The 25,177-nt window shown below is 40.1% G+C and overlaps 1 protein-coding gene across 1 annotated transcript in view; it reads right to left on the bottom strand.

The window, feature by feature from the left end:
• Positions 1 to 25,177, bottom strand: part of msh2 (mutS homolog 2 (E. coli)) — a 77,670-nt gene that overhangs the window by 3,078 nt on the left and 49,415 nt on the right. Inside the window, exons 12-14 of the mRNA XM_041181846.1 lie at positions 16,675 to 16,920; positions 14,268 to 14,472; positions 3,388 to 3,635 (exon numbers count right to left, since the gene is read on the bottom strand). Of these exons, the coding sequence (XP_041037780.1) occupies positions 3,388 to 3,635; positions 14,268 to 14,472; positions 16,675 to 16,920 (699 nt within the window). The remainder of the gene's footprint in view (positions 1 to 3,387; positions 3,636 to 14,267; positions 14,473 to 16,674; positions 16,921 to 25,177) is intronic.

Raw genomic sequence — 25,177 nt, 5'->3', positions numbered from 1 at the left:
TTTACAAGTTGTAAGAATATTGGGGGTTGGGTTGAAAAAGGAAAACACAGACTTCCACCTTTGCCCAATAAACTGATTTCCGAAATCCAATTGAGATGTAAAACACAAAACAAAAGCTAATACAATCGCTCTGCAGTTGTGGTGCTGTGCCATACAAGTTACTTGTGGCTCAGCTGGCACCTCTTAAAGTGGGGGCTCGAGCAGGTGTTCATTTTAAGCTCTAGCATCGCCTGCTGCACCCAGTATGTAGTGGTCTGCCACACCCTTACTGAAAGTATCCTATCCACTTTTAGAAAGAATCAGTTTATAGCTAAAGCTTATGCATCACTGGTTTAGTTTCTCAGTAACTGACTCTAGTAATAGTACAAGAGTGCCACTGGCTCTCCCCTGGCTCAGACTGGAAGCAATGAAATTGAGCAGTCCTGAAGAAAAATGGGAAAATGAGCACCCACCACAAGGGTGCACAGTCCTCTTTCCCATCTTACTGCATGATTTCTGAATATAATAGCATTTTGGTATTTCTTAATTCTTTTTATTTTGACCAGATTAAAACTCCCTCAAATTGAACACCAATTCTGGGTGAATTGTTATGACAATAAGATTTAAAATTCTTCACTTGTAGAATAAATAACATTCCACGTTTGTTTTGATTTCTAGAGCCCCAATTGATGATAAAAATTCCTGGGGAACCACATTAAATGATTTGAATAAAACCTATCGTATTCATCTCCTGTTCAGCCCATATAAAGCAGCAAAATCAGTACATCGAAATTAAAATTCAAACTCACCACAAAGCACACATTACAGTACAACAATAAACAATGTAAGCAGAATGCTGAATTACATTGTTAAATGAGTTGACATAGTCTGAAGCCAAGTTCTGAAACTATAGTGCTCTTGTCAGACTGCACCTTGAATGCTGCATTCAGTAGTAGTCAACAACATACAAGGTTAAGCTCTGAGCCCCGGAAACAGTACAGAAAAGCTACAAAGCTTGTCCTTGATATTAGAGGACTGAGTTACGCACAAGGATTATAAAAGGGCTTCTGAAATTTGAAGGGAAGCAAATAAGCGGACATTTTACAGAGGAATACAAGATTATAAGATAGAAAAGGTTAATCATGATTACTATTTCAATTAACCCAGGAAAAGAAAACTTGGCACAAACTGGTAAAATGCAAGGTCAGAAATGATGACAACAACTATTTCTTTATGTAGATCATCAATAACTGGATTCTTCTTTTGGGTAGTGGAGACTAAAACTCAACACATTCATGAGGCAGTTAGAGGCGGTGATGGCCAGGAACAGGGAGGAGAGATCAGAAGCTCTTCTGGAAGAATAAGTTACAATGTCCAAAAGTTCTTCCTCATCTCTAGTTTTCACATATGATGAATAACCACATAAGCAAAATACAGGTGGATAGCTGACACTTGTGAACCAAGGGGTAGAAAACTACAATAAAAAAGGGGGGCACGAGGGAAAGAAAGCATCTTGAAGCTAAAGCAACTTCAGAAAGGAGCAGAGGAGGGTGAATATCAACAGCAAGGTCTTGTGAAGGCTAAATGTATTAACAAGCACAAGATGGATTTGGCCTTTTTGCTGCAGATGCAGCTTTCAAGGCACTCTGAACTCAATATATTGTTCTTAGTTACAAATGCTTCCTTCCCACGTTAATTATATGCTTTAAAATGAGGGGCCTGCACAGACTTGCTGGGCTTCAAATTATCCAGCACCAATTGCTTTCCTGAAATGGTGACACTCTTACAAATGCTGAAAATGAGCTGAACCCCAGGTCTCCAATCCACCTACACTAGCTGTGTGTTACTCATCCTGCTTTTATTAGTCAACAGTAATTGCCTTGTCAAATCTATTTATAAGACACAATGCCAATAGCGCCATTTTTAAAAGAATTAAGGTTAACTTTTTTATCCAATTTTTTTCTCCCTCTCATTTTTTATATCACATTTAACCACTGATTGCTAATTTCAACTGAGGCAGTGACTTGAAACTGTTCCTGAGCCCGTATGTGTGAAGCAGCTGATCAGCATCACCAGAAACCCCCAATCATCCACTCAGTACACTGTTAGACTTAATTGTTTTTTCAAACCAGTTCAGGACTTTCCATCAGAACTGCTGTAAACTGAATTGCACATCTTAAAGGAGTTAGGTCTACAAGTTATTTGACATAAAAGTCACTCCCATAACTTTTATGACAAATGCCCAATTGACTAAAAAACAATGATTATATTGATGTCAAGAAATTTGTACTGCTTTCTCCTCCCATGTTCTTACTTGAGAATAATTTTAAATATCAAAACATTACTCCTCCATAGGGCTCTGTAAATTCAGGAGCCTGACATTTAAATTTGTTAGATTCAACAATAGTACACATTTATAGGTTATGTTTCCCTTCAAGTCCAGGTTGGGCTATTGTTAAAACATGTCAGTCACTGTACCAGAAGTGGGTACAAGGTAGTGCTTCAAAGAGAAGACGAGGACAGATATAACATGAATAAATCAACCACAGACCAATAAGCAGCACAAGTAGAACCCTCGGAACAGGTAGTAAGATGCAGAGCCTGAACATATATGGAAAAATGACATTATTGAAATATTTCCAAAACTATAATCTGGTTTAAAAATTGCATGCTCCACCACAGACTTTCATACCCAAGGCCCATCTATTTCTATGAAAGGCAATCAAATGTGTTTGCCACAGGGTCGTCTTGAACTCTTTGAAGACACTAGGGGATAAATTGGAGGGAATTGGAATCAAGTGTGGATTTGATCAAGTTTTGGGAGACAATCTAGCTCAATTAAGCCAGGAATGGGAATGTTACAAAGTCACTGTTTTCTAGTTAGCTTCATGTATTGTGGAATAATGTTCCATCCAAAGGTACGTTTTGTGGATGAGTCTGAATAGAACATTTTTAATTGAGAGAATGTTTCTGCAAGTACTTCCTCTATTTGTAAAGACAATGCTTGATAAACCCAGTATAATTCTAAGAGAACAGACAATATGTAAAGATATTGCCTTGTCTGTAGGGATACATTTTTAAATGTAAGAGGAATGTTCAATATACTCAATCACTATTGTTTGGAATCCAAGAATTCCCCATTAAGGATACCTCAGTAATTAATGTATAGAATCTTTACTTTTGGTTTAGATATTATAGTTACCAGTTAAAATACATAAAAGGAAATCTCACTCATCAATACAGAAAGCTGTTTATGTTGCACAATTATTCCAAAGTAACCAGCAATCTGTTGCACTCTTGTACAGCAACTGGAATCTCTGGAATATGCACTATTACCATTAATCTGTTCTATGCAATACCATTCAGTGAATAGAGTAGATAACATTTCAAACAGCAGTTGTGCTTTACCTTTCTTTACACGGTATAGCATTGTTAGTGTTTCATCTGTGGTTAATGCAGTCACATGCAAGTTGTTGACTGTTGGTACATGGTCAGCCAGGGCAGTCAACTCATGGAAATGAGTGGCAAACATACAAAATGTGCAAATCTTGGTGGAAATGTATTCTGATATGGCCCAGGCCAGGCCAAAGCCATCATACGTAGAGGTGCCTCTTCCCAATTCATCAATGATAATCAGGGAGTGTTCTGTCGCTGATCTGGGAAACAATAATAATATTAAAGTTAATGCCTGCTATTCTGGGGCCAAATGGTGAGTCACAAACCTGCAAGGTGCATTTTAATATTCAGCCATCCAAAGTTACATTTATCTTGTTGGTAAAAGTTTTCTCTCCTTGGTAAACACCTACATTTTCCTTGGCAGGTTACAAGAAAAAATAAGACCCTTACTATATATTTAGCCTCCAACCTCTCTCTTCATAGTAATCTGAATTTTCATCCTGTTAGTGCTGAATATTACGTGGACTATCTAACACACACTTTTTCCTGCAACTTCACTGTCCTGAAATCAAGGAGAGAATTTTCTTCCCATTGGAGGGCTGGACAGGCATACAGCTGATTGCCCCCTGCAATCAGCTGTGTGCCCCCATTTTAAGTGGGCAGGCCAATTAAGACCCGCCCAGCAAACGGAAGCCCTGAGCACTCCCTGTGTGGGCAGGGGGAGGATGGAGAGTTGGGGCCTGTGATCTTTTGCGCATGCTTGCGAAACAGTGCAGAAATCTCCCTAAGGCACAGAGCTGCTCAGGGGGATTAGTTTGATTATGAATTGAAATAAAGGAAAAAAAATTATTCACACATGTCCCCTCATGTGACAGTGTCACATGAGCTGGGACATGTCAATGAATCTTAATAAAAAATTTTATTCAATTTATAAAGCCTTCATGAAACCTTGTCCCGCCGTGATAAACGTAAAGGCCGCCTGGGCTCTTCGCCTGCCCTCCAACCTTAAGGTCGGGTGGGCAGCCCAGACAACCAGCTTAATTAGATTAACGGCCTTAATAGACCTTTGACAGTTCGGCAGGCGCACAGCCGACTCCGATGTGCGCCGCCAAACTGAAGATGGGAATGACATGCGGTGATGTCAGGACACACCCAATGTCACTGCGTGTCATTTTACAGTGCAGGCGAGTGGAGCCTGCCCCCGCATGCCGACAAGAAGATTCAGGCCCAAGACTCAACACGTTGACTCCTTTTAACTGATACATTCCCAGGGTCTGAGCTGGAACTCTACCCCTCTCCTTTGCTCCCTATAATCTACAGTCTTTTAAAACCCAAGCTTGGCAATAACTGATCACCATTCCCCAGATTTATCTTTTCTCACTAACTCTTTTTCAACTGATCAGTTTGCTGCCTTTCACCTGGGGATTTAATTTTTAGAAAATTACTGCAATAGAAAAAAATGTGCAAATGATTGGGAAGTGGAGTAAATTTGGGTGAGAAGCAAAATGTTAAAAAATGAACAAACCATAATGAATTTGCAAAGGATATAACTTTCCAAATTGTACAATGGAATCTTTCCCACATTCCCATTACTTGCAACTCTTTATGAGCAAGTTTTACATAAATTAGCTAAAATGCTTTTAATTGAAAGTGTTTTTAATTGAACTTGATTGCTCCTTGATTTAAGAGTTTGCTGCATTCCCAAAAAACCTGGTAGAATTTACTATCTGGGCAGTTCCGTATGTTAGCTTCAGTCCATGAGAGCAGTGGGAATCTAGGACTAAGGGTCATAGTCTCAGGATAGAAGGATAGCCAGTTAGGACTGAGATTAGGGGAAATTTCTTCAGAGTTGTGAATCTTTGGAACTAAGATCATAATACATAGGAGCAACTCTCTACCCTGTAGGGCTGGATGTGCTGTTTTTGAGTAAATTCAAGAATATGACTAATTTTTTTTAATGTTAAAGCAATCAAGGGATATGGGGATAAGGCAGGAACTTGAAGTTGATGTAGAACTTCAGTCATGATCTTATTGAATGGCAGAGCAGGCTCCAGGGAGTATGGCCTACTTCTATTTCTAATGCGCTTATGACTCAGACCTCTAGGTCCAGGAGAGTTTCTTTAGCAAGAATTGGGCTACGAACAATCTTTTTTGAGAAAGGAAAAACCTGGATCTTATCTGAACATGCTAGGAATTGCATGGCTGGAAAGATGGTGCAGAAGGGAAGGCTTTAGGTTCCAGGGACACTGGGACTGGCTCCGGGGGTGTTGGCAACTGTACAAGATGGGCGGGTTGCATCTAAACAGAACCGGGGCTGAGTTCCTTGCGGGTTGTTTTGCTGGTGCTGTTGGGGAGGGTTTAAACTAACACAACAGAGGTGTGGGAACCAGGAGAGAATGTTTGAAATTGATACCAGGGTGCCTTGAATGCTGGGAGAGACAGATAGTACTGAAATAGAGAATAGTAAATTAATAGATGAAGTCAGAAGAAGGGAGCAAGTAACGAAGTCTATATCAGGGTTACACTCATGTTTGTGAATGTTAATAAAATTTGGGAGTTACAGGCACAGATTGCCTTCTGGGATTATGATGCTGTGACAATATTGGAGACTTGGTTTAAGGAAGGGCAGATCTGGGTGTTAAACATTCCTGGTTACAAGGTGCTCAGAAAAGATAGGAAAGGGAGAACAGGAAGAGGGGTGGCGTTTTTGGTTAAGGAGAGTTTGCAGTATGGGAGAAAGAGGATGTGTCAGAGGATTCAAGGACAGAATCAATTTGGTTAGAGCTAAGGAACAAGAAGGGTGCAATTCCATTGCTCGTTGTAATAAATAGTCCACCAGCTAGTGGGAAGGATATAGAGGAACAAATCTGCAAGGAAATTATAGAGAGGTGTAGAGGTCATAGAGTAGTTATAATGGGGGACTTTAATTATCTGTATATAGACTGGGATAGTGGTAGCGTAAGTGACACTGAGGGACAAGCGTTCCTAGATTGTATTCAGGAGAATTTCCTACAGCAGTATGTGTGCAGTCCAACAAGAAAGGAGGCACTACCACACCTGGTTCTTGGGAATGAGGTGGGCTAAGTAGATCAAGTGATAGTGGGGGAACATTTAGGGGACAGTGATCATTATATCATAAGGTTTAAGATAACGGTGGAAAATGACACTGGTCAATCCAGAGTAAGAATAATCAACTGGCAGAGAATGAACTTCAACGGGGCAAGAATGGAGCTCAGCTGGATAGAGTGTAACCAAAGGTTGGCGGGAAAAACAGTAGCTGAATAATGAGCGACCTTCAAGAGGAGATGGTTTTGGCACAGTCAAGGTGTGTTCCCTCAAAATGGAAGGGTAGGACAAACAAATCCAGATCTCCCTAGATGACAAAAAAGATAGAAATTAAGTTAAAGAAGAAAATGTTTGCTTACAACAGGTGTCAGGTAGCAAATACAACTGAAAACCAAGCTAAATACAGATGGTTCAGAAGGGATGTGAAAAAGCAAATACGAAAAGCAAAGAGGGATTATGAAAAAAGACTGGCAGCTAACATAAAAGAAAATCCCAAAGTATTCTATAAGCACATCAACAGTAAAAGGGTGCTAAAAGGAGGAGTAGGGCCGATTAGGGACCAAAAAGGGGATTTACACATAGAGGCAAGAGGCATGACTGAGGTGTTAAATGAATACTTTGCACCTGTCTTTACCAACGAGGTAGATGCTGCCCAGGCCATGGTGACATAGGAGGAAACTTGGTCACTAGAAGGGTTTAAAATTGATAAGTAGGAGGTATTGAATAAGCTGTGGGTATTTAAAATTGATAAGGCACTGGGACCAGATGAGATGCATCCAAGAATATTGAAGGAAGTGAGGGTGGAAATTGCAGAGGCAATGGCAATAATCTTTCAATGCTCCCTGGATTTGGGGGAGGTGGCGGAAGATTGGAGAATTGCAAACATTACGCCCTTGTTCAAAAAAGGTTGAAAAGATCTGCCCTGCAATTACAGACCAGTCAGTGATGGGAAAACTTCTAGAAACAATTATTTGGGATAGAATTAATAGTCGTTGGAAAAATGTGGATTGATTCGGAAGAGTCAGCATGGATTTGTAAAAGGAAAATCGTGTCTAACTAATTTGCTGGAATTTTTTGAAGAGCTAACAGAGATAATTGATGAGGGCAAGGCCATTGATGTGGTATACATAGACTTCCAAAAGGTATTCAATACAGTGCCACACAACAGACTTGTGAAGTTATAGTTGATGGAATAAAAGGGACAGTAGCAACGTGGATACAAAAATGGCTGAGGGATAGGAAACAGAGTAATGGCATTTTTCGGGCTGCAAGGTTCGTAGTGGAGTTCCCCAGGGGTTGGTATTGAGATCCTTGCCTTTCAAAGTTTGCGGATAACACAAAACTTGTAAGAATTGTAAATTGTGAGGACAGTGCAGAACTTCAAAAGGACACTGATACATTGGTGGAGTGGGCAGATAGCTGCCAGATGAAGTTCAATGCGGAGAAGTGTGAGGTGATACACTTTGGTACAAAGAACATGGAGACTCAGTATAAAATAAAGGATACTATTCTAAAGGGTGTGCAGGAGGAGAGAGACCTGGGTGTACATATACATAAGTCATTAAAGGTGGCAGGACAGGTAGAGAGAGCTGTTCTAAAACATACAGTATTCTAGGCTTCATTATTAGGGGCAGAGTACAAGAGCAGTGAGGTTATGATGAATTTATATAAGACACTTGTTGGGCCTCAGCTGGAGGCTTGTGTACAGTCCTGGGCGCCACACAATAGGAATGATGTGAACACATTGGAGAGGCTGCAGATGAGGTTTACGAGAATGGTCCCAGGGATGAGACACTTCAGTTATGAGGAAAGACCGGAGAAATTGGGACTGTTCTCCTTAGAGAGGAGAAGGCTAAGAGGAGACTTGATAGAAGTTTTCAAAATTAAAGGGTCTGGACAGAGTAGATAGGGAGAAACTGTTCCCACTTGTAAGTGGATCAACAATCAGAGGGTGCAGTTTTAAAGTGTTTTGCAAAAGAAGCCAATGCGAGGTGAGAAAAAAACTTTCCTACAGTGAGTAGTTAGGGTTTGGAATGCACTGCCTGGAAGTGCAGTGGAGGCAGGTTCAATTAAGGCACTCAAGAGGGAATTGGACTGTTATTTAAATAGAAACAATATGCAGAGTTATGAGGAAAAGGCAGGAGATTGGCACAAAATTAAAATGCTCAGAGTTAGTGTGGACATGATGGGTCAAATAGCCTCCTTCTACACTAACAATTCTGTGATTCCGTGAATTTGATTAGGCAATCCAAAATCAATTAAAAGCTAAAAATAGAGGATCAGCCTGGGAGATTTTCAATTATCTGTCAGGGTAGGGTGTCCTTTGTTATAGCAGATAATTGAAGCTTCACTGTATTCCTTTTGACTTTGTTCTATGGAAACCATTTGCAGAACTTCTGACTCAAAGCGCAGATCAGATCGATGTGAGGAAATGCTGATAAGATTAGCTCCTATTCTCATCTTGTACTAACAGAAGCTACAAATACACTTAATATAAAAGTATAGAATGGGGGGAAAAAAACTCAAAAGTACAAAAACAAAATACTGTGAATGCTAGAAACCTGAAATGAAAACAAAAAATGCTGGAAATATTCAGTGGGCCAGATAGTATCTGTGGAGAGAAAGAGCTAGTGTTTCCGCTTAAGGTGACCTATCATCAGAACTAAGAAAAATAGAAATGTAAGAGTTTTTAAGCTAGCAGAGGTATTCCAAAGTATTTCAGGATAATTGGAATATTTTCATTACTGTTGGGACATCTTTGCTATAAGAAGTGTGGTAAGAACAGGAGAAGCAGTGAATCGGGAGCTGGAGCTTCAAAAGCAACAATAAAAAAAATCAAGGAGCGAAGTCACGGAACAGCAGGTAGGTGTTTGATGAGTTTTTCTTGCTCTTTAAACAATGGAAGTGTGTCAAAGCTAACAATCTGTAGCTTACCATTAATTTATTAAAATTAGCAAACGATCAGTTAAATCATTTATAGAACTAAAATAATCAATTGAACAATAATGTTAGCTAAATAAGTGAACAGTTTAGAAAATCATAGTATGATCAGACAGGATCAATATGGTTTTACAGAAGGGAAAGGGGTGGCTGAAATATTTGAGGAGTTTTTTTGAGGATGTATCGAGTAGGGCCTGTAGATGTAGTATGCCAGATTTGCAAAAGGTATCTGATAAGGTGCAATGAAAAAGATCAATGCACAAGATAAAGACTTATGGATTTGTGGCTAATATGTGGCTTGAATGGAAAACTTGTGAACAGATAGGAAGCAGAGAGTAGGGATAAGCAGGACATTAAAGTTGGCAGTCTGTAACGAGTGGAATGCCACAGGAATCTGTGCTGGGACCTGAAGCTATTTAGAATCCAAATGAATGACTTAAACAAAGTGACAGCGAGCAATGTATCCAAAGTTTGCTCATGGTACAAAGCTAAGTGGGAATGTAAGCTGTAAGGAGGACACAAGAGAAGCTGCAAAGAGATATAGACTGGCTACTTGAGAGGCCAACAAGGTGGCAGATGGAGTATGATGTGGGAAAGTGTGAGGTTATTCACTTTAATGGTAAGATTAGAAAAACAATTTTTTAAAAAAAAGACAGAGGGTTTTGGGTGTACTCATACAAAGAACACAAAGTTAGCATGTAGGTACAGTAAGCAATGCATGCTAAACTTGCTGATGACACAAAGATAGGTAGGAAAGTTAAGTTACCAAGAGGACATGAGGAGTCTGCTAAGGGACAGAGATAAGTTAAGTGAGCAGGCAAAAATTTGGCAGATGGGATAATAATGCGGGAAAGTATGAACTTGTCCAATTTGGCAAGGTGAATAGAAAAGCACAAAGTTTAAATGGAGAGCGATTGCAGAATTCTGTAGTACAGAGGAATCTAAGTGTCCTGTTACATGAATCACAAAAAGTTAGAATGCAGTTACAACAGGTGATTAGGAAGGGAAATGGAATGTTGTCCTTTATTGCAAGGGGAATGGATTATAAAAGTAGGGATGTTTAGCTAGTTATACAGGATGTTGGTGAGACCACATCTGGAGTAGCGTACACAATTTTGGTCTCCTTAAAGGATATAAATACAGTAGAAGCAGTTCGGAGAAGGTTCACTTGGCTGATGTCTGGGATGAGGGTATTACCTCATGAGGAAAGGATGGGCCTGTATCCATTGGAGTTTAGAAGATTCAGAGGTGATCTTATTGAAACATAAGATTCTGAGGGGACCTGACAGTGGGTGCCGAAAGGATGTTTCCCCTTGTGGGAGAGACTAGAACTAGGGGACACAGCTTAAAAATAAGGGGTCTCCTATTTAAGACGGAGGAAGGAAGGATTTTTTTCTCTCAGAGTCGTGAATCTTTGGAACTCTCTTCCCTGGAGAGTGGAAGAGGCAGGGTCATTGAATATTTTTAAGGCAGAGGTAGACCGACTCCCTTGTTAGTCAATAATTTAAGGTTATCGGGAGTGGGCGGAAAATGGAGTTGTTCCCACAATCAAATCAGCCATGATCTTATTGAATGATTGAGCAGACTCGAAGGGCCGAATGGCCTACTCCTGCTCCTAATTCATGTGGTCATAAATGGCATGTTGGCCTTATTGCAAGGGATTGGAGTACAAGAATAAGGAAGTCTTGCTACAATTATACAGGACTTTGAAGAGACCTGCCTGGAGTACTGCATACAGTTTAGGGCTCCATAGTTAAAGAAGGATTTATTTGCATTGGAGGCAGTCGAGTGAAGGTTAACTAAATTAGTTTCTGGGATAAGAGAGGCTGAGGCTACAAAGAGAGGCTGAGTAAATTGGGCCTATATTCTGTGGAGTTAAGAAGAATGAGAGGCGATCTCATTGAAACATACAAGATTCTGAAGGGGTTTGACAGGGTTGATGCTGAGGGATTGTTTCCCCTGGCTGGGGAATCTAGAATATGGGAGCACAGTCTCAATATAAGAGTTTAGGGCTAAGGTGAAGAGAAATTTCCTCACTCAAAGGGTTGTGAATTTTTGGAATTCTCTACCTCAGAGGGTTGATTATATTCAAGGCTGAGATAGATAGATTTTTGGTCTCTCAGGAAACCAAGGGATTTGGGGAGCAGACAGGAAAGTGCGGTTGAGGCAGAAGATCAGCTGTAATCATGCTGAATGGTAGAGGAGGCTCGAGGGGCCATGTAGTCTACTCCTGCCCCTATTTCTTATGTTCTTAAGAAGTCCTCCCTTTCACAGCATGGGGATTCAAATGTGAGACATCCTACACAAAATAAGATTCATAGGTCAAATTAGATGTCAAAAATGAAAATCTTATTATCAAATCCCTGTAGTATCTGTCCATATCAGCTACACTTATATGTTAGATGCAGACACAATGAGAGTACTTAAATTATCACACAGGGAGGACGACAGGTGGTACTAGGACTAGTTAAAAGAACTGTTTACCAAGTAAACAAGCATACCTGCACCTTCACCCATTAATGTACATGGGTACAGTTCTTGTGTATAAAGTAAATTTTTACTTTGAAGGAAGTTGTAAATACAGAACAATCAGTGCAGGATGTTGCAATACTCTTACTCCCCTTTCTTTGAGCCCAAACACAAACTGAATCTTTCCAGGGGGTCCAAAGTCTACAAAATCTCTTTGAACATCTACAAAATAATAAATTCAGAGGCTGCTGCAGGCCCCAATGCAGCTATATACAAGAGTGAATTGTGGCACTAATCATGGGCATTTAGCAATGAAATTTTATCCAAATAAGTAACATTTTTAAGGGTTATATAATTTGCTTGTTCAGATCTATTTCATAGTGTTATGTCTACAAATATAGAAAAATAATCTGCCATTTCACCACAAGAACCTAAGTATTTACTGACAAAGGATTCAAATGAATAACTTCTTTCTCAATGCTGACAAAAGTCAGGGGACTGCCGAGGGGACCGGTGCGCACCCAGGTGAAGGGGGCAGTGCGCACCAGCTGAAAAGATTACAGCAATAGGGAGCTGGCATGGGTTGTAGCAGCAACTCTGTCAGAAAATAATCATCCAACTGGACAATTACTGTGAATATACCAAACTGTTCCTTGTTCTACCAAACAAGAAATGTATGATACATTTCCAATTTGTTTGCAAGTCAGGGAGTGGCTCGTTATTGCCAACAAATTCGCCAAGCTCAGTCAAAAGTGCTCCCGCACACAACCAGTCGTTCCCCACACAACAGCCAACCTGCAACCTCTCAAAAGATGGCCAATTAATATCCAAATTAAGCTGGAAGTCCACATCCACTAGGAACAAATCCAAATTTGTGACATAAGATCTCTACAGCCTAAAGGTAGAGGGCTTTCATTCATCAATCTAAGCTGACTTTAACTCAGGTTCTAAAGGTGAAATACTGCACAACACAGTTCCCTAATAAAATTGACAAAACTGATATCTTCAAGTCAAAAATGTAATTATCTCTACATTGGGAGACCAAATGCAACTGAATGGAGATTTTTTTGCAAAGTTGTCATTCAGTTACAAGCATGTCTTCTGGTCACCTGTCCTTTTAATTCTCCACCTTGCTCCAACTGTCCTTGACCTCCTACACTGTTCCAAGGAACCTCAATGTAACCTCAAGTTACAGCATCTCATCTTTTGATTATGGACTATACAGCCTTCTGTACTCAACATTGAGTTCAACAATTTCAGATCATAACCTTTGCCCCCTTTTTTCTAACAACAACTGGTGGTGATTCTGATATTCCCATTCACAGCTCATTTATACCCATCTTTTGTTTCTTTACTCATTCTGTTATCATTTCCTTTGCTTTGCACCATCACCCATTCTGTCATTTAATCTGTCTTGCCTTCCACCCAATCACAGATCTTCCCTTTTGTCCTTGCCTTCCCTCCCCCACCCCTTTTCCTTACTTTTGTACTTGCTTAAAACCTGTTACATTTCTGACTTTTTCCAGTTTTGACAAAAGATCACTAATCTGAAATGTTAGCTCCACAGATGCTGCCTGACTTGTTGACTATTTCCAATGTTCTGTTTTAATTTCAGATTTCCAGAATCTACAATACTTTGCTTTTGATATCTTTAGATGTCTTGTGACGTTTCATGAAAGAAAAACACTACAAAAATCTAATTTGTTATAGTGGATTAACAGTCACATGGAAGTCATCCAAATGCACCAAAAAGTCAGTAATTAGTGCTTCCAATGTAATAAATTTTTAATGGTGCACAACTTCCTGTAACATGCATGCTTCTTCCCAAAATTCGAACACACCCATACTTAATTAACAAAAAGTCCAGTGAAAATTATATATGTTCAATATTCTTTTCACAGCCCCTAGTAGAAGCTATATAACTTCTATTTGGGACAGTGAAGTGTAAAAGATTCATTTCGTTCAATGATTTGGGGTTTATGTGCAAATATTCTCCATTATAAATTACAATTAAATTCACGTAAATGACCTATTGACTTAGCACATGCTTAAAGTTCCTATTAGTCAAACACCTATCCCTCTAGGCCACTTTGCTGATGGACTGAATGGAGATACAATACCTTGTTCAGTAGTACCTTAATCTAGCACACTTTCTACAGGACAAAAGGATTTAGGTAAAGCACAGCTCCAAAAGTGATATGAGCTAGATTACACTGAAAGGAGGGTTAAGGCCTGGGGATAAGCACTTTTAAAGCCAACAGATACAGATGCATCTTTGTTTCCACAATCTCTCCATCAGCTTTAGAGGTGCTCTTGACATAAAACAATTTTTACTGCAGGCAGTAAAATAGAGAATGCAAAGCTTCACCTATGGAATACTCCATTTTCAGGAGGTGAGACGGTGTTAGGAACACTACCTCAAAATAGCTGCAGTCTCCAACATTTCTGCCATGAAGGTTGAAACACCTTTGAGCTGACTGTCACCAGCACCAACTCGAGCAAGAATGCAGTCTACAATACTGATTTCTGCAGAGTCACAGGGTACAAAACAACCAATCTGGGCCATCAGAACCACCACGCCAGTCTGCCGGATATATGTTGATTTACCACCCATGTTTGGACCTATAAAATGCAGGTTGAGAGAAGTAGAAACTACATTAGCATCATTAAAAGGAGTTTACAACATCAGCACAGTGAATCACATTTGACTGCAATCAGCACCGCTCAGAATTCTAAGAAGGTAGAAACCTGTTGTTGCAATTGTTTAAATGGTTTCTCGATATTAGCTGTACTGATGTGGGGAGCCCTCCTTCCTCATCCAAACAGAAAAAAGGAGAATTGAAGTCTATAATAGACATCCTCAATCAGTAAATATTTTCATTAAGGAAGAGGTTTCCAGGCTTTGTTTGGTGGGCTGAACCTCCAGTGGAGGTTGGCGTTCCATCTACACTCCCTTTCTTTCTGAGGAACATTTTCAGATAGAGCATTTTTTTCCGTAAGCCTCCCTTCAGAGATTTTCTCTTCAAAGCTCACTGCTGGTGGTTGTTACAGCATTTCTGTTCCATAATAGTGTTTGCATACAGTAAACAACTATATTTTGAGTTGTTTATCTGAAACCTTCAACTACTACACAACCACTAAAACTCCCTGCAACAACAGTCTTTCTCCAATCGCACATTTCCAGTACAAGTCACATAGCCCTTATAATGCATCAGAAAGGATGGGCAAGCAATCTTTCAGGCAAGACGTAGTTTGAGACAATCTTTGACCATTCTCAGCAGAGCCATTCAAGCTCGTTCAGCCTCTCCACAAGTGGGGAGGGGGTATGAATTCAAAACCGAGACCTAAAAATGGCAACTCGTTGTGCACATAAAGAAAGACCTTCATTTATATAATGCTTTTTACAATCACTGTATGTATCAAATGCTTTACCGTCAATGAAGTACTTTCTTTCCCAAACGTAATCATAGTTGTAATCTAAGAAGTGCACAGCAAACTCCAACAAACAGAATTTTTTTTTTCTGATTTTGATTGAGGGATAAATATTGGCCAGGACAGTGAGGATAACTCTGCTGTTCTCCTTTGAAATAGCGCCACAGGATCTTTTACATCTAATCAAACAAATATTCGGGACTCAGTTTAACATCTCATCGAAAGACGGCACCTCTGCCAGTGCAGCACTCCCTCAGTGCTGCATTGGACTATCAGCCTTGATCTTTGCGCTCAAGCCCTGGAGTGGGACGTGAGCCCGGAACCTTGTGAATCAAGAGACAAAAGTGCTACCACTGAGCCACAACTGGTGCACGATAGCAAAAATCAGGGGAGGCAGGATTTTGTCTTCCCAAGGAGAATGAGTACCATCAAGAATAGTGGGAAACAACGTTCAGTGATCTAGGTCAACAGCTTGCTCAGGTAGAGCATGTGATAATTCAATGATCTTTGAATTAAACCAGACACATGGATGTTTATAGATAACCGGGCAATCCTCTTGACTGTGGGTCACAAGCTCCCTGTAGCGCTCTCCCTTTATGGTATGTTTTTAGCATTGGATGCTGGCCTACAGTGCATTGGATGCTGGCCTACAGTGCATTGGATTATTTCCTTTACGGTTACATGACAGAAACAGTAGCCTTTAACCAGATAACAGATTTACAGATTAGCATTTTTCCCAGGTCGCTGTCAGCATCTGTTCCCTGTGGTTTGTACTGCCTTACATTAATGAGTGCAAATGACATTGAGTTGAATCTCACATCTACGGTAAGCTAGTGTCCTATGAAGTAAAGCCAAATTTTGTTTCCAGCATACTATTTTAACAAAGCATGAGGTATAAAGCCAGCATTATACAAATGCTCAGCTGTGATAGGTTGGGCGCCCTCTACTAGAAATCAATAAAAAATCAAAAATGCCAAATTAAACCAGGATCAACACATATGCATCACCTCTGGGTATACAAGGCAGTTATCAATAGCTCTCATACTTGTTCATTTAAGCCAGTGCATTCTGTTCATGTCACCAGCCCAGATAACCTCTTTGTCTCACCCTCCAAGCTTGGGACTCTCTAAGGTACGTAGTATTCTGAAGGAGTTTCAATCATTTTTAAACCTGGTTGAACACCAAGATATTAAAGTTTTTGCAAACAACGTTAATGACCTACTTTTTTAGGACAGCTACCATTAAATGATCCCAAGCAAATCTTCAAAGATTAAGAGATGGTCAAAGTAGGGTAATATTCATCAAAATCCTCAAATATGTTAGATAATAATTAATTTCCTTCTATCTTATCCTTTAATTAGTAATTTCTCTAGTAAAAACACCAACACTTACCTGTTATTATGTGGAACATTTGTTTATCTCTCTCAAAAGTAACATCATTGGGTATGAAGGCCATGTCATCTTGGACCTCGATGCAAGGATGCCTAGAAGCTTTCAGGATAATCCGACCGTTGCCCTTCTCAAGGATCATAGGCCGCACATATGGCACAGGCGCCCCATTAGCTACATGGGCAAAACTCACTACTGCATCCAGTTGAGCAATCACATCATTTAGAGTCTGTTGAGGTTCCACGTATCCTGTAAGTGCAGGAAAAAGATACCTGATACAGGTCAGCATTGTCACTAAGGTTTCAGAGCAAAGGAACTGTAGTTATGTGGGCTCCGATATTAAATGCGGAGGTGGCAAGGGTGTGGGGGAAGCATGTCAAAAACCTGGCAAGTCAAAGGACATGGGGGCCCTGCTGATATTAATAACAAGGCCTCAATTAAATAAAATGTTACAGTCTCCTGTCAGATTGACAGCCTTCAGGGAGATGGAGGGGGGGTGGTTGCGCAGGTGGTATGGTGAACAGGGTGGGAGGGGTGCTGGCGGTGAGGTGGAATAGCACTCATGCCTCAAGATAATCTGAGCAATAAATTTGCAACTTACCTTCTGGCCTAGGACCCGATTCCCAGCCAATTTTGCCTGATGGGTAAACTGACACTGGCCCCCACCCTCTACTCAGGTCTCTGACTGATAATGCAGATCAGGTCATGATAACATCAAACTCCATCTGCATGTTTTAAACAGAATCTCATCTCCCTCGAGGGTGCCTGCCTGTTCACAAGAGCAGGTTTATGATGAGAACACGATAAGGAAGAAGCAAGGGTCGGTGAGGTAGCAGACCAGGGTTGGGGAGGTAAATGGAGACTCTTTATACTGCCTCCCTTGTCTGATTTTGCCCAGATGGGGGCTCTGAAGTTTTCAACAGAGCATAAAAGTATGAGCATTTCACTTGCATCTATGTTCACTTGACCTTCAGAAGAACAACCAGTAGCACAGTTAGTTACTGCCATTCCAAAGTTGGGTTGCAGCTGAAGTGAGAATTTTGGTATATATTGTCAGATGAGATATTGTTGGTAGATGTTGGGGGTAAGCAAAGATGATGGACTAAGGGTGTCACGTAAAAATAGGCCTAACTTAAATGTAATTTCACGCACCTCCCCAAATGCCCACTCCATTACAATAGTTTAAAATGAACAGGTAGGCAATGGATAAAACAAATTGGCTAGAGTTATTCCAAAAGTTAAATACCACAGCTCAAGGAGAAAAGGAACTGCCTGTAGTAGTTTTAAATTCTACAGCTATCAATTTATTATCTTATAATCTTTTGCATTGTTTTGGGAAACTGAATAGAGGACTAGCTGGCACACCCCTTTCACCTCTAGTACCTGGATGTGAATTCAGCCCATACTGAGGAAATGAAAGTCTCCTCCCTCTGACAGCTGTCAGGGTTGTCAGTGAAATTAAGCCGTAGCAGATTCAATTGTGCTCTCAATAGGCAATGTTCCCAATCCAGCACCAACTGGCATTCTTACTCAGAAAGGCCATAAGGAAGGCTGATGTAAGAAGGGAAACTGTCCAATTACCCAATAGGAGAACTCTAATAGAGGTTGCTGGTACAGCATATTATTGTGTGGCAGAGTAGAAGGAACCTTGCTCTATAATTAATGTTGTACCTGACTTGGAGCACTTAATGCTGATAATGGCATGCTGACAATTTATTTCCCCTCCAAAAAGGGAAGTAAACAGAGGCTGAATTTAACAACCAGGAATCATCACCACTAAGCTGCGAAACAGTAAAGTAGCACAGCTGTAGATCACTAACATTTTTAAAGCATCTTTTAAACTAGAAATTAAAATGTATCTCTCTCTCTCAAAGACAGATCAGAAAACCACTGTATTGTAGCTGAACAAGCTGTTCTAACCATGCCTTAATCGCAAAACCTCACTTAAAAAAAGTGCAATACTCAATATTCATTCCAGGATCCATGTCTTTTAGCAGACACTCCATCTGTCATCATCATAGTGAAATTTATGAGTCCCCAACTATTCTACAAGTAAAGACTGACAGGAAACAAGTAAAGACTGAAATCAAAAATAAAAATGATAAATTCAGGTTTCTCAATAATATCATCAATCCATTCCCATTATTTTAGTTAAGAATGCTATAACAATGACATCTTAATTTTAGAACATAAACACAGTAAAGATTTCTCTGAAAAGAATAAAATTTCCCATTAAAAAAAAATTAAGTACAAATAAAAAAAGGCATTTTCAAATAAATTAATCTCAATGCAACTGAACCAAGACAGCCTGGAAAACTTACTCTCAGTCTGGAAGTCTGACTGAAGCCACCCACTTGTTCTGCTGTGCTGAATTTATATCATCATATTATGATGAGGTCTTGCTCAAGTTATCATCACATGTGCATGCCCACTGTTAGCAAGCTCAGAGATTAGTTCATAAGCAATTGGATATTAAATTGTGTGGGCACTTAAAACTTTCATAATTCTGTTTGAAAATGCAATTGCTTTACTATACCCTTGGTGAATAACTCAACATTAATCTACTCTGACAACATCACAACAGCCTCCCTCGATCTCCAACAACATTGTGCAATTAACCATAATGAATGAGTTTTTTTTTAATTTTAGGACCATACTAACTACCAACAAAATTGAAGATGGCATAAAACTGGGTATTTTCTGCAATATAGTTCTGATGTTCAAACAATTTAGAATATAGGGCAATAACAAATTCTTGCAACAACCTACAAAGCTACAGTAAAAGGTTATAGCATATCAAAACACTATGGGCTGCTCTGATTACATAGTGGTACTAGAGATGTCATTTACAGCATCTCATTTGTACTTTCAGTAGGAAGATTTATTTACTAGATACAAATCATTCAGATGTAAAAATCCTTAAGGTCAATTACTAGCTGGAGTCTCCCGTTATCTAATTAAAGTTGATCAAATTCTATAGATTAATGTTCTGGTTATAAATGGAAAACCAATTCCTGAAGGGGCTTCCTCTTGCCAGGTCCCAGCCTCGCTACTGCAGTGCTTCCAAACAAATTGCAAGGAATTGTGTGGTGCAGCAATCTCTGGGATCAAATCTAGCTTGATCTCTATAATTGTTGGTTTCCCTAAGTCCAAAGATCTATCGACCTATCTCAGCCTTGAAGGTGCTCAGCAACGGAGCATCCAACAACCATCCAGGGCAGAGAGCTTCAAACATTCATACCCCGAGTGAAGAAATTTCTCGTCTCAATTTTAAATGATTGAATACTTACCCTCAGACTATGCACCTTAATTCCAGACTCTTCAGCCTGGGGAAACAACCTCTCAACATCTATCCTGTCAAGATTCTCAGCATCTATACATTTCATGAGGTCACATCTTATTCTTCTAAACTCCAGAGAGGATAAACCCAATCTACTCAACCTCTCATCAAAGGACAATCCTTCCATCAAAGAAATCAATCTAGTGAATCATTGTTGCACCACCTCAAAGGCAAGTATATCTTTCTTCGGATAAGGAGACCTAAACTGTGCATAGTACTCCAGATGTATTCTCACCAAAGCCCTGTACAAATTGTAGCAAGGCTTCCTACTACTGTATTTCAATCCTCCTGAAATAAAGGACAGCCAGCATGCCATCCCTTCCTAATTGCTTGCTAGACTTGCATGCTAACTTTGTGTGTACAAGGACACTTAAATCTTGCAGAACATCAACATTTAAATGGTTCTCACCTTTTGAAATAATGTCCTGTCTTCATATTTATTACCAAAGTAAATAACTTCAAATTTTCCCACAGTACACTCCACCTGCCATGTTATTGCCCAATGACTTAATCTGATTATATCCCTCTGCAGTCTCATGTCCATGTCACAGCTCACTGTTCCACATTGTTTTGTATTGTTATCAGTCTTCGATAACGTTACTCCCAGCATCATCATCCAAGTCATTAACATAGGGTGTAAATAAGGTAAAATCTCAATGAGTTATATCCCAGGAGCTCCACCCCCAAATCTGTGTTAAACAGAGCTTTGTAATAGCTGGGGTGGTCCCAATCCCACATGAATGCATCTCAAGTAACCCGATATGTCTACAAATGCGGTCTGTCAGAAACAACAGGTTCAAATGCCTTCACCTTCGCACCAATCAACAACTCTTAACTTTCTCACAGATTTAGCCATATTCGCAGGTTTTGAAGTTCACAGGGAGGCCTTGATGTCGAATGATAGCTTGCCCAGCACTCGATTTCATGCTCGTGTGGTCTAACTCCACACTGACTGGTCAGCGCGGTCATATGACAAGCTTAGGCAAGTTTGGTTAATCCAGAGTTACCAAAGTGAAATTTCAGCTTATTGTGGGCATCATTCTAAGGGATTTGCTACTCTGCCGGTGGGAATAGTTGACAACTTCAACATTTCTGGAACTGTGTCATCCAAGTGTGACTCATCGCGATTTCATCGCAGTAGAGGCCCAAGCACTGATCCTTGCAGCACCAGCGGCTACTGTGCCAACTTGAAAATGCCCCATTTACTCCTATTCTCTGCTTTCTATCCGCAAAAATTCCTCTAATGATGCTAATTTATTACCCCAATTCCATGAGCCCTTGCTTGCATAATAAGCTTTACTTGTTGCATGTCTTCTAGAAATCTAAAAATACATCTACTGGGTCCTCTTTATCTATCCTACTAGACAATCCTCAAAAAAATGTTAGACATGAATTTCCTTTTGTAAAACCATGCTGATTCTGTCTGATCATACTATGATTTTCTAATTGCATTGTTAAGGCTTAGTTTATAATAGATTCTAGCATCTTCCTGGACTAATATCAGGCTAACTGGACTGTTGTTTCTTGTTTTCTCTTGCCCTCTCTCCTTTCTGGAGGTACAATGTACCTCAGCCCCAGCTTCAGCACAGCACTGCATATTTGTACCAGGTGGGCATTTTATCACTAGAGAAACTAATGGGATTAAAAACCTACAAATCTCTTGTGCCTGATGGCCTGCATCTTAGCTTTCTAAAAGAGATGGCAGCAAAGAGATGGAAGCAGAGGTGATGAGTACACTTGTTGTGATTATAGATTCTAGAATGGTCCCAATGGATTGGAAAATAGCAATGTAACACCTCCAATGGCTTGACAGTTGCATACAATCTGACCTTTACTTGCCAAAAACAGAAAGTCTACAGTTATCCATGGGCTCAGGTCTGACATTCCAAAAATCTCTCTGTTGTCACAGTGTCTGCTTGGGTTAAAGAAAAGCCTTGGGGCACCTTCAGCCTTTCTCTGCATTGCTCCCTCGCGTGTCCAAGTTACTGCAGCTGCACTCCCATTAAAGGCAAAGTGAAGGCTGCTCATGTTGAGAGTGCTGAATGGCTTTCCTAATTCTTCTGCTGACCTGCTACCCCTAAGTGAATGGCTATTCCAGAACTGGTTCTTATTTGGTTGTCTCCCATAAGGTTGCACTTGAAGTCCCGCTGCTGCAGCCAATGGGGTCAGGACCCAGAAATGGTTGCCGCCTGAAAGCTTTCAGAGTCTGCAAGATTGAGCCTCAAGAGTTTGAAACAGAAAATGTTCCATTTACCAGCATGAATGTCCCTCACTGCAGCACAACAGTAAAAAGGAAACACAAGCTGCACATACAATTTATTTTGTGCATTGCCAGTATTTTCCCACAAGGCTGGAGAAGCTCCATACATCCCAGTTGCTTCAATTTTTTTTCTGGTTGCCTTTGCTTCTGACGCAGGGTTTACATTGATGCCCAAGAGGGTACTGCCATCAGCGATGCAGCTTAAAAAGCTTATTTTAGTCGTGGACATCAACCCTTATACCAGCTCCAACGATATTGAGATTTCTGCCCAGGACCACCAAACATTAGTATAGTTAGGGCACAATATAATTCAAGCTTTTATCCTTTAAAAATAAAACCTGCTTAAAAGCTAATGATATGCCTCTTGGGCATTACTAAAGTTTCACTTCTTACCCAACCTAAATGTAATCTGTTTAACAGTAACTTTACTAACATGGCAAGTGGCCAAAGGTTCCTACCACAATAGATCCATGCCTGTTGACATCATACAGAATATCAAATGCGGGTCTCCAGTCACCAAGACTGACAATAAGAACAGAAGGCCATTCAGCCCATCGAGCCTGCTCTGCCATTCAATACAACGATGGCTGATTGAACATTTCAATGCCTTTTACCCACACTATCTCCATAATCCTTTACGTTATTGTTAATCAGAAATCTATCAATCTCTACCTTAAACATATTCAATGATTGAGCTTTCATTGTCCTCTGAGGTAGAGAATCCAAAAGATTCAGAATTGAGTAAAGAAACTTCTCCTCATCTCAGTCCTCAGTGGCTTCCCCCTTATTTTGAAATTGTGTCCCTTGGTTCTCGACTCCCCAACAAGGGGAAACATCCTACTTGCATCTACTCTGTCTATTCCTTAGTATTTTGTAGGTTTCAATGAGATCACCTCATTCTTCAAAACTCTAGAGAATACAGGCCCAGTTTCCATAATCCCTTTTCATAAGACAGTCCCGCCATCCCTGGAACAAGTCTTGTCAACCTTTGTTGCACTCCTTCTATGGCTATAATATCCTGAGGTAAGGGGACCAAAACTGCACACACTACTCCAGGTGCAGTCTAACCAAGCTTCTGTACAATTGACAAGACTTCACTACTCCTGTGCTCAAATCCTCTTGCGATAAAGACTAACATTCCATTTACCTTCCTAATTGCCTGCTGTACCCACGTGTTAGCTTTCAGTGACTTATGGACAAGGACACCCAGATCCCTTTGTGCATTTACACTTTCTAGTCTCTTACCATTTAGGAAATACTCTGCACGTCTGTTCCTTCTACCAAAGTGGATAACCTCACATTTTTCCACATTATATTCCATCTGCCATGTTCTTGTCCACTCACCAAGTCTGCCCAAATTCTCCTGTAGCCACTTTACATCCTCCTCACAACACACATTCCTGCCCAGCTTTACATTATCCGCAAACTTGGACATATTACATTTGGTCCCCACATCCAAATCATTGAGATATATTGAGAAGAGCTGGGGACCAAGTAATGATCCTTGCGGTACCCCACTAGTCACAGCCTGCCAACCCAAGAATGATCTGTTTATTCCTACTCTCTGATTTCTGCCTGTTAGTCAATCCTTAATCCATGCCAGTATACTGCCTCTTATCCCATGTGCTTTTATTTTGCTAATCAACCTCCTATGGGGTACTTTATCAAAAGCCTTCTGAAAATCCAAGTATAATACGTCCATCGATTCTCCTTGGTCAATTTTGTTAGTAACATCTTCAAAAACTCCAAGTGTATCAAACATGATTTTCCATTCACAAATCCATGCTGACAATGCCCAATCAGATCATGATTATCCAAGTATCCATTTATCAGATCCTTTATAATAGATTCTAGCATTTTCCCTACTAATGATGTAAGGCTAACAGGTCCGTAGTTCCCTGTTTTCTCTCTCCCTCCCTTCTTAAATAGTGGGATGACATTTACTACCTTCCAATCTTCAGGAGCCATTCCAGAATCTGTAGAATTTTGGAAAGTGATCACAATGCATCCACTATCTCTATACCAACCGCTTTCAACACTCGTGAAGGATATCAGGTCAACTTTCAGTCCCGTTAATTTCTCCAATGCAACCTTATTTATACTAAGTTCCTTCAACTCCTCATTCTCCCTAGTCCCTTGGATCTCTAAAACTGGGACATTTCCTGCATCTTCCCCAGTGAAAACAGACACAAAGTAATCATTTAGTTTCTCTGTCATTTCTGTATTCCCCATTATGAATTCTCCTGACTCTGCCTGTAATGGACACTCATTTGTATTAGCCAAACGCTTCCTTTTTACATAGCTATAAAAGCTTTTACAGTCCGTTTTTATGTTTCTTGCTAGATTGCATTCGTATTCTATTCCCCCTTTCTTTACCAGTTTCTTGGTCTTCCTTTGCTGTAGTCTAAAATGCTGTATTCTAAAAACCTCCCAATCCTCAGGTTTACTACTACTTCTGGCAACTTCATAAGCCTTTTCTTTTAATCTTATACAATCCTTAACTTCCTTTGTCAGCCACGGTTAACTGACTTTTTTGGGGGGTTTTTGCACCTTGAAGGAATGTATAGGTGTCTAAGCTACATAATGGTTCTTTGAAGACTATCCATTGCCTATGTACAAATCCTACCTTTTAATGTATTTTCCCAATCCACCTCAGCCAATTTGTCCCTCATACCGTCATAATTTCCTTTTTTCAACTTCAACTTCAATCTTACTAATTCACTGATCCCATCCCTTATCAGCACAACTCCACTTCTTTTCCCTTCTTGTTTGTCCCTCCTAAACGTTAAATATCCTTAAATATTCAGTTCCCAGTCCTGGTCACCGTGCAGCCGTGTTTCCGTAATGGCAATTATATCATACCCATTTGCCTCTATTTGTGCCTTTAGATCATCTACCTTATGGCA

The sequence above is a fragment of the Carcharodon carcharias genome, chromosome 2 (genome assembly GCF_017639515.1).
Source record: "Carcharodon carcharias isolate sCarCar2 chromosome 2, sCarCar2.pri, whole genome shotgun sequence".
Classification (NCBI taxonomy): domain Eukaryota; kingdom Metazoa; phylum Chordata; class Chondrichthyes; order Lamniformes; family Lamnidae; genus Carcharodon; species Carcharodon carcharias.
The sequence above is the reverse complement of the archived record's forward strand: the minus strand, read 5'-3'. Positions and strand labels throughout refer to the sequence as shown.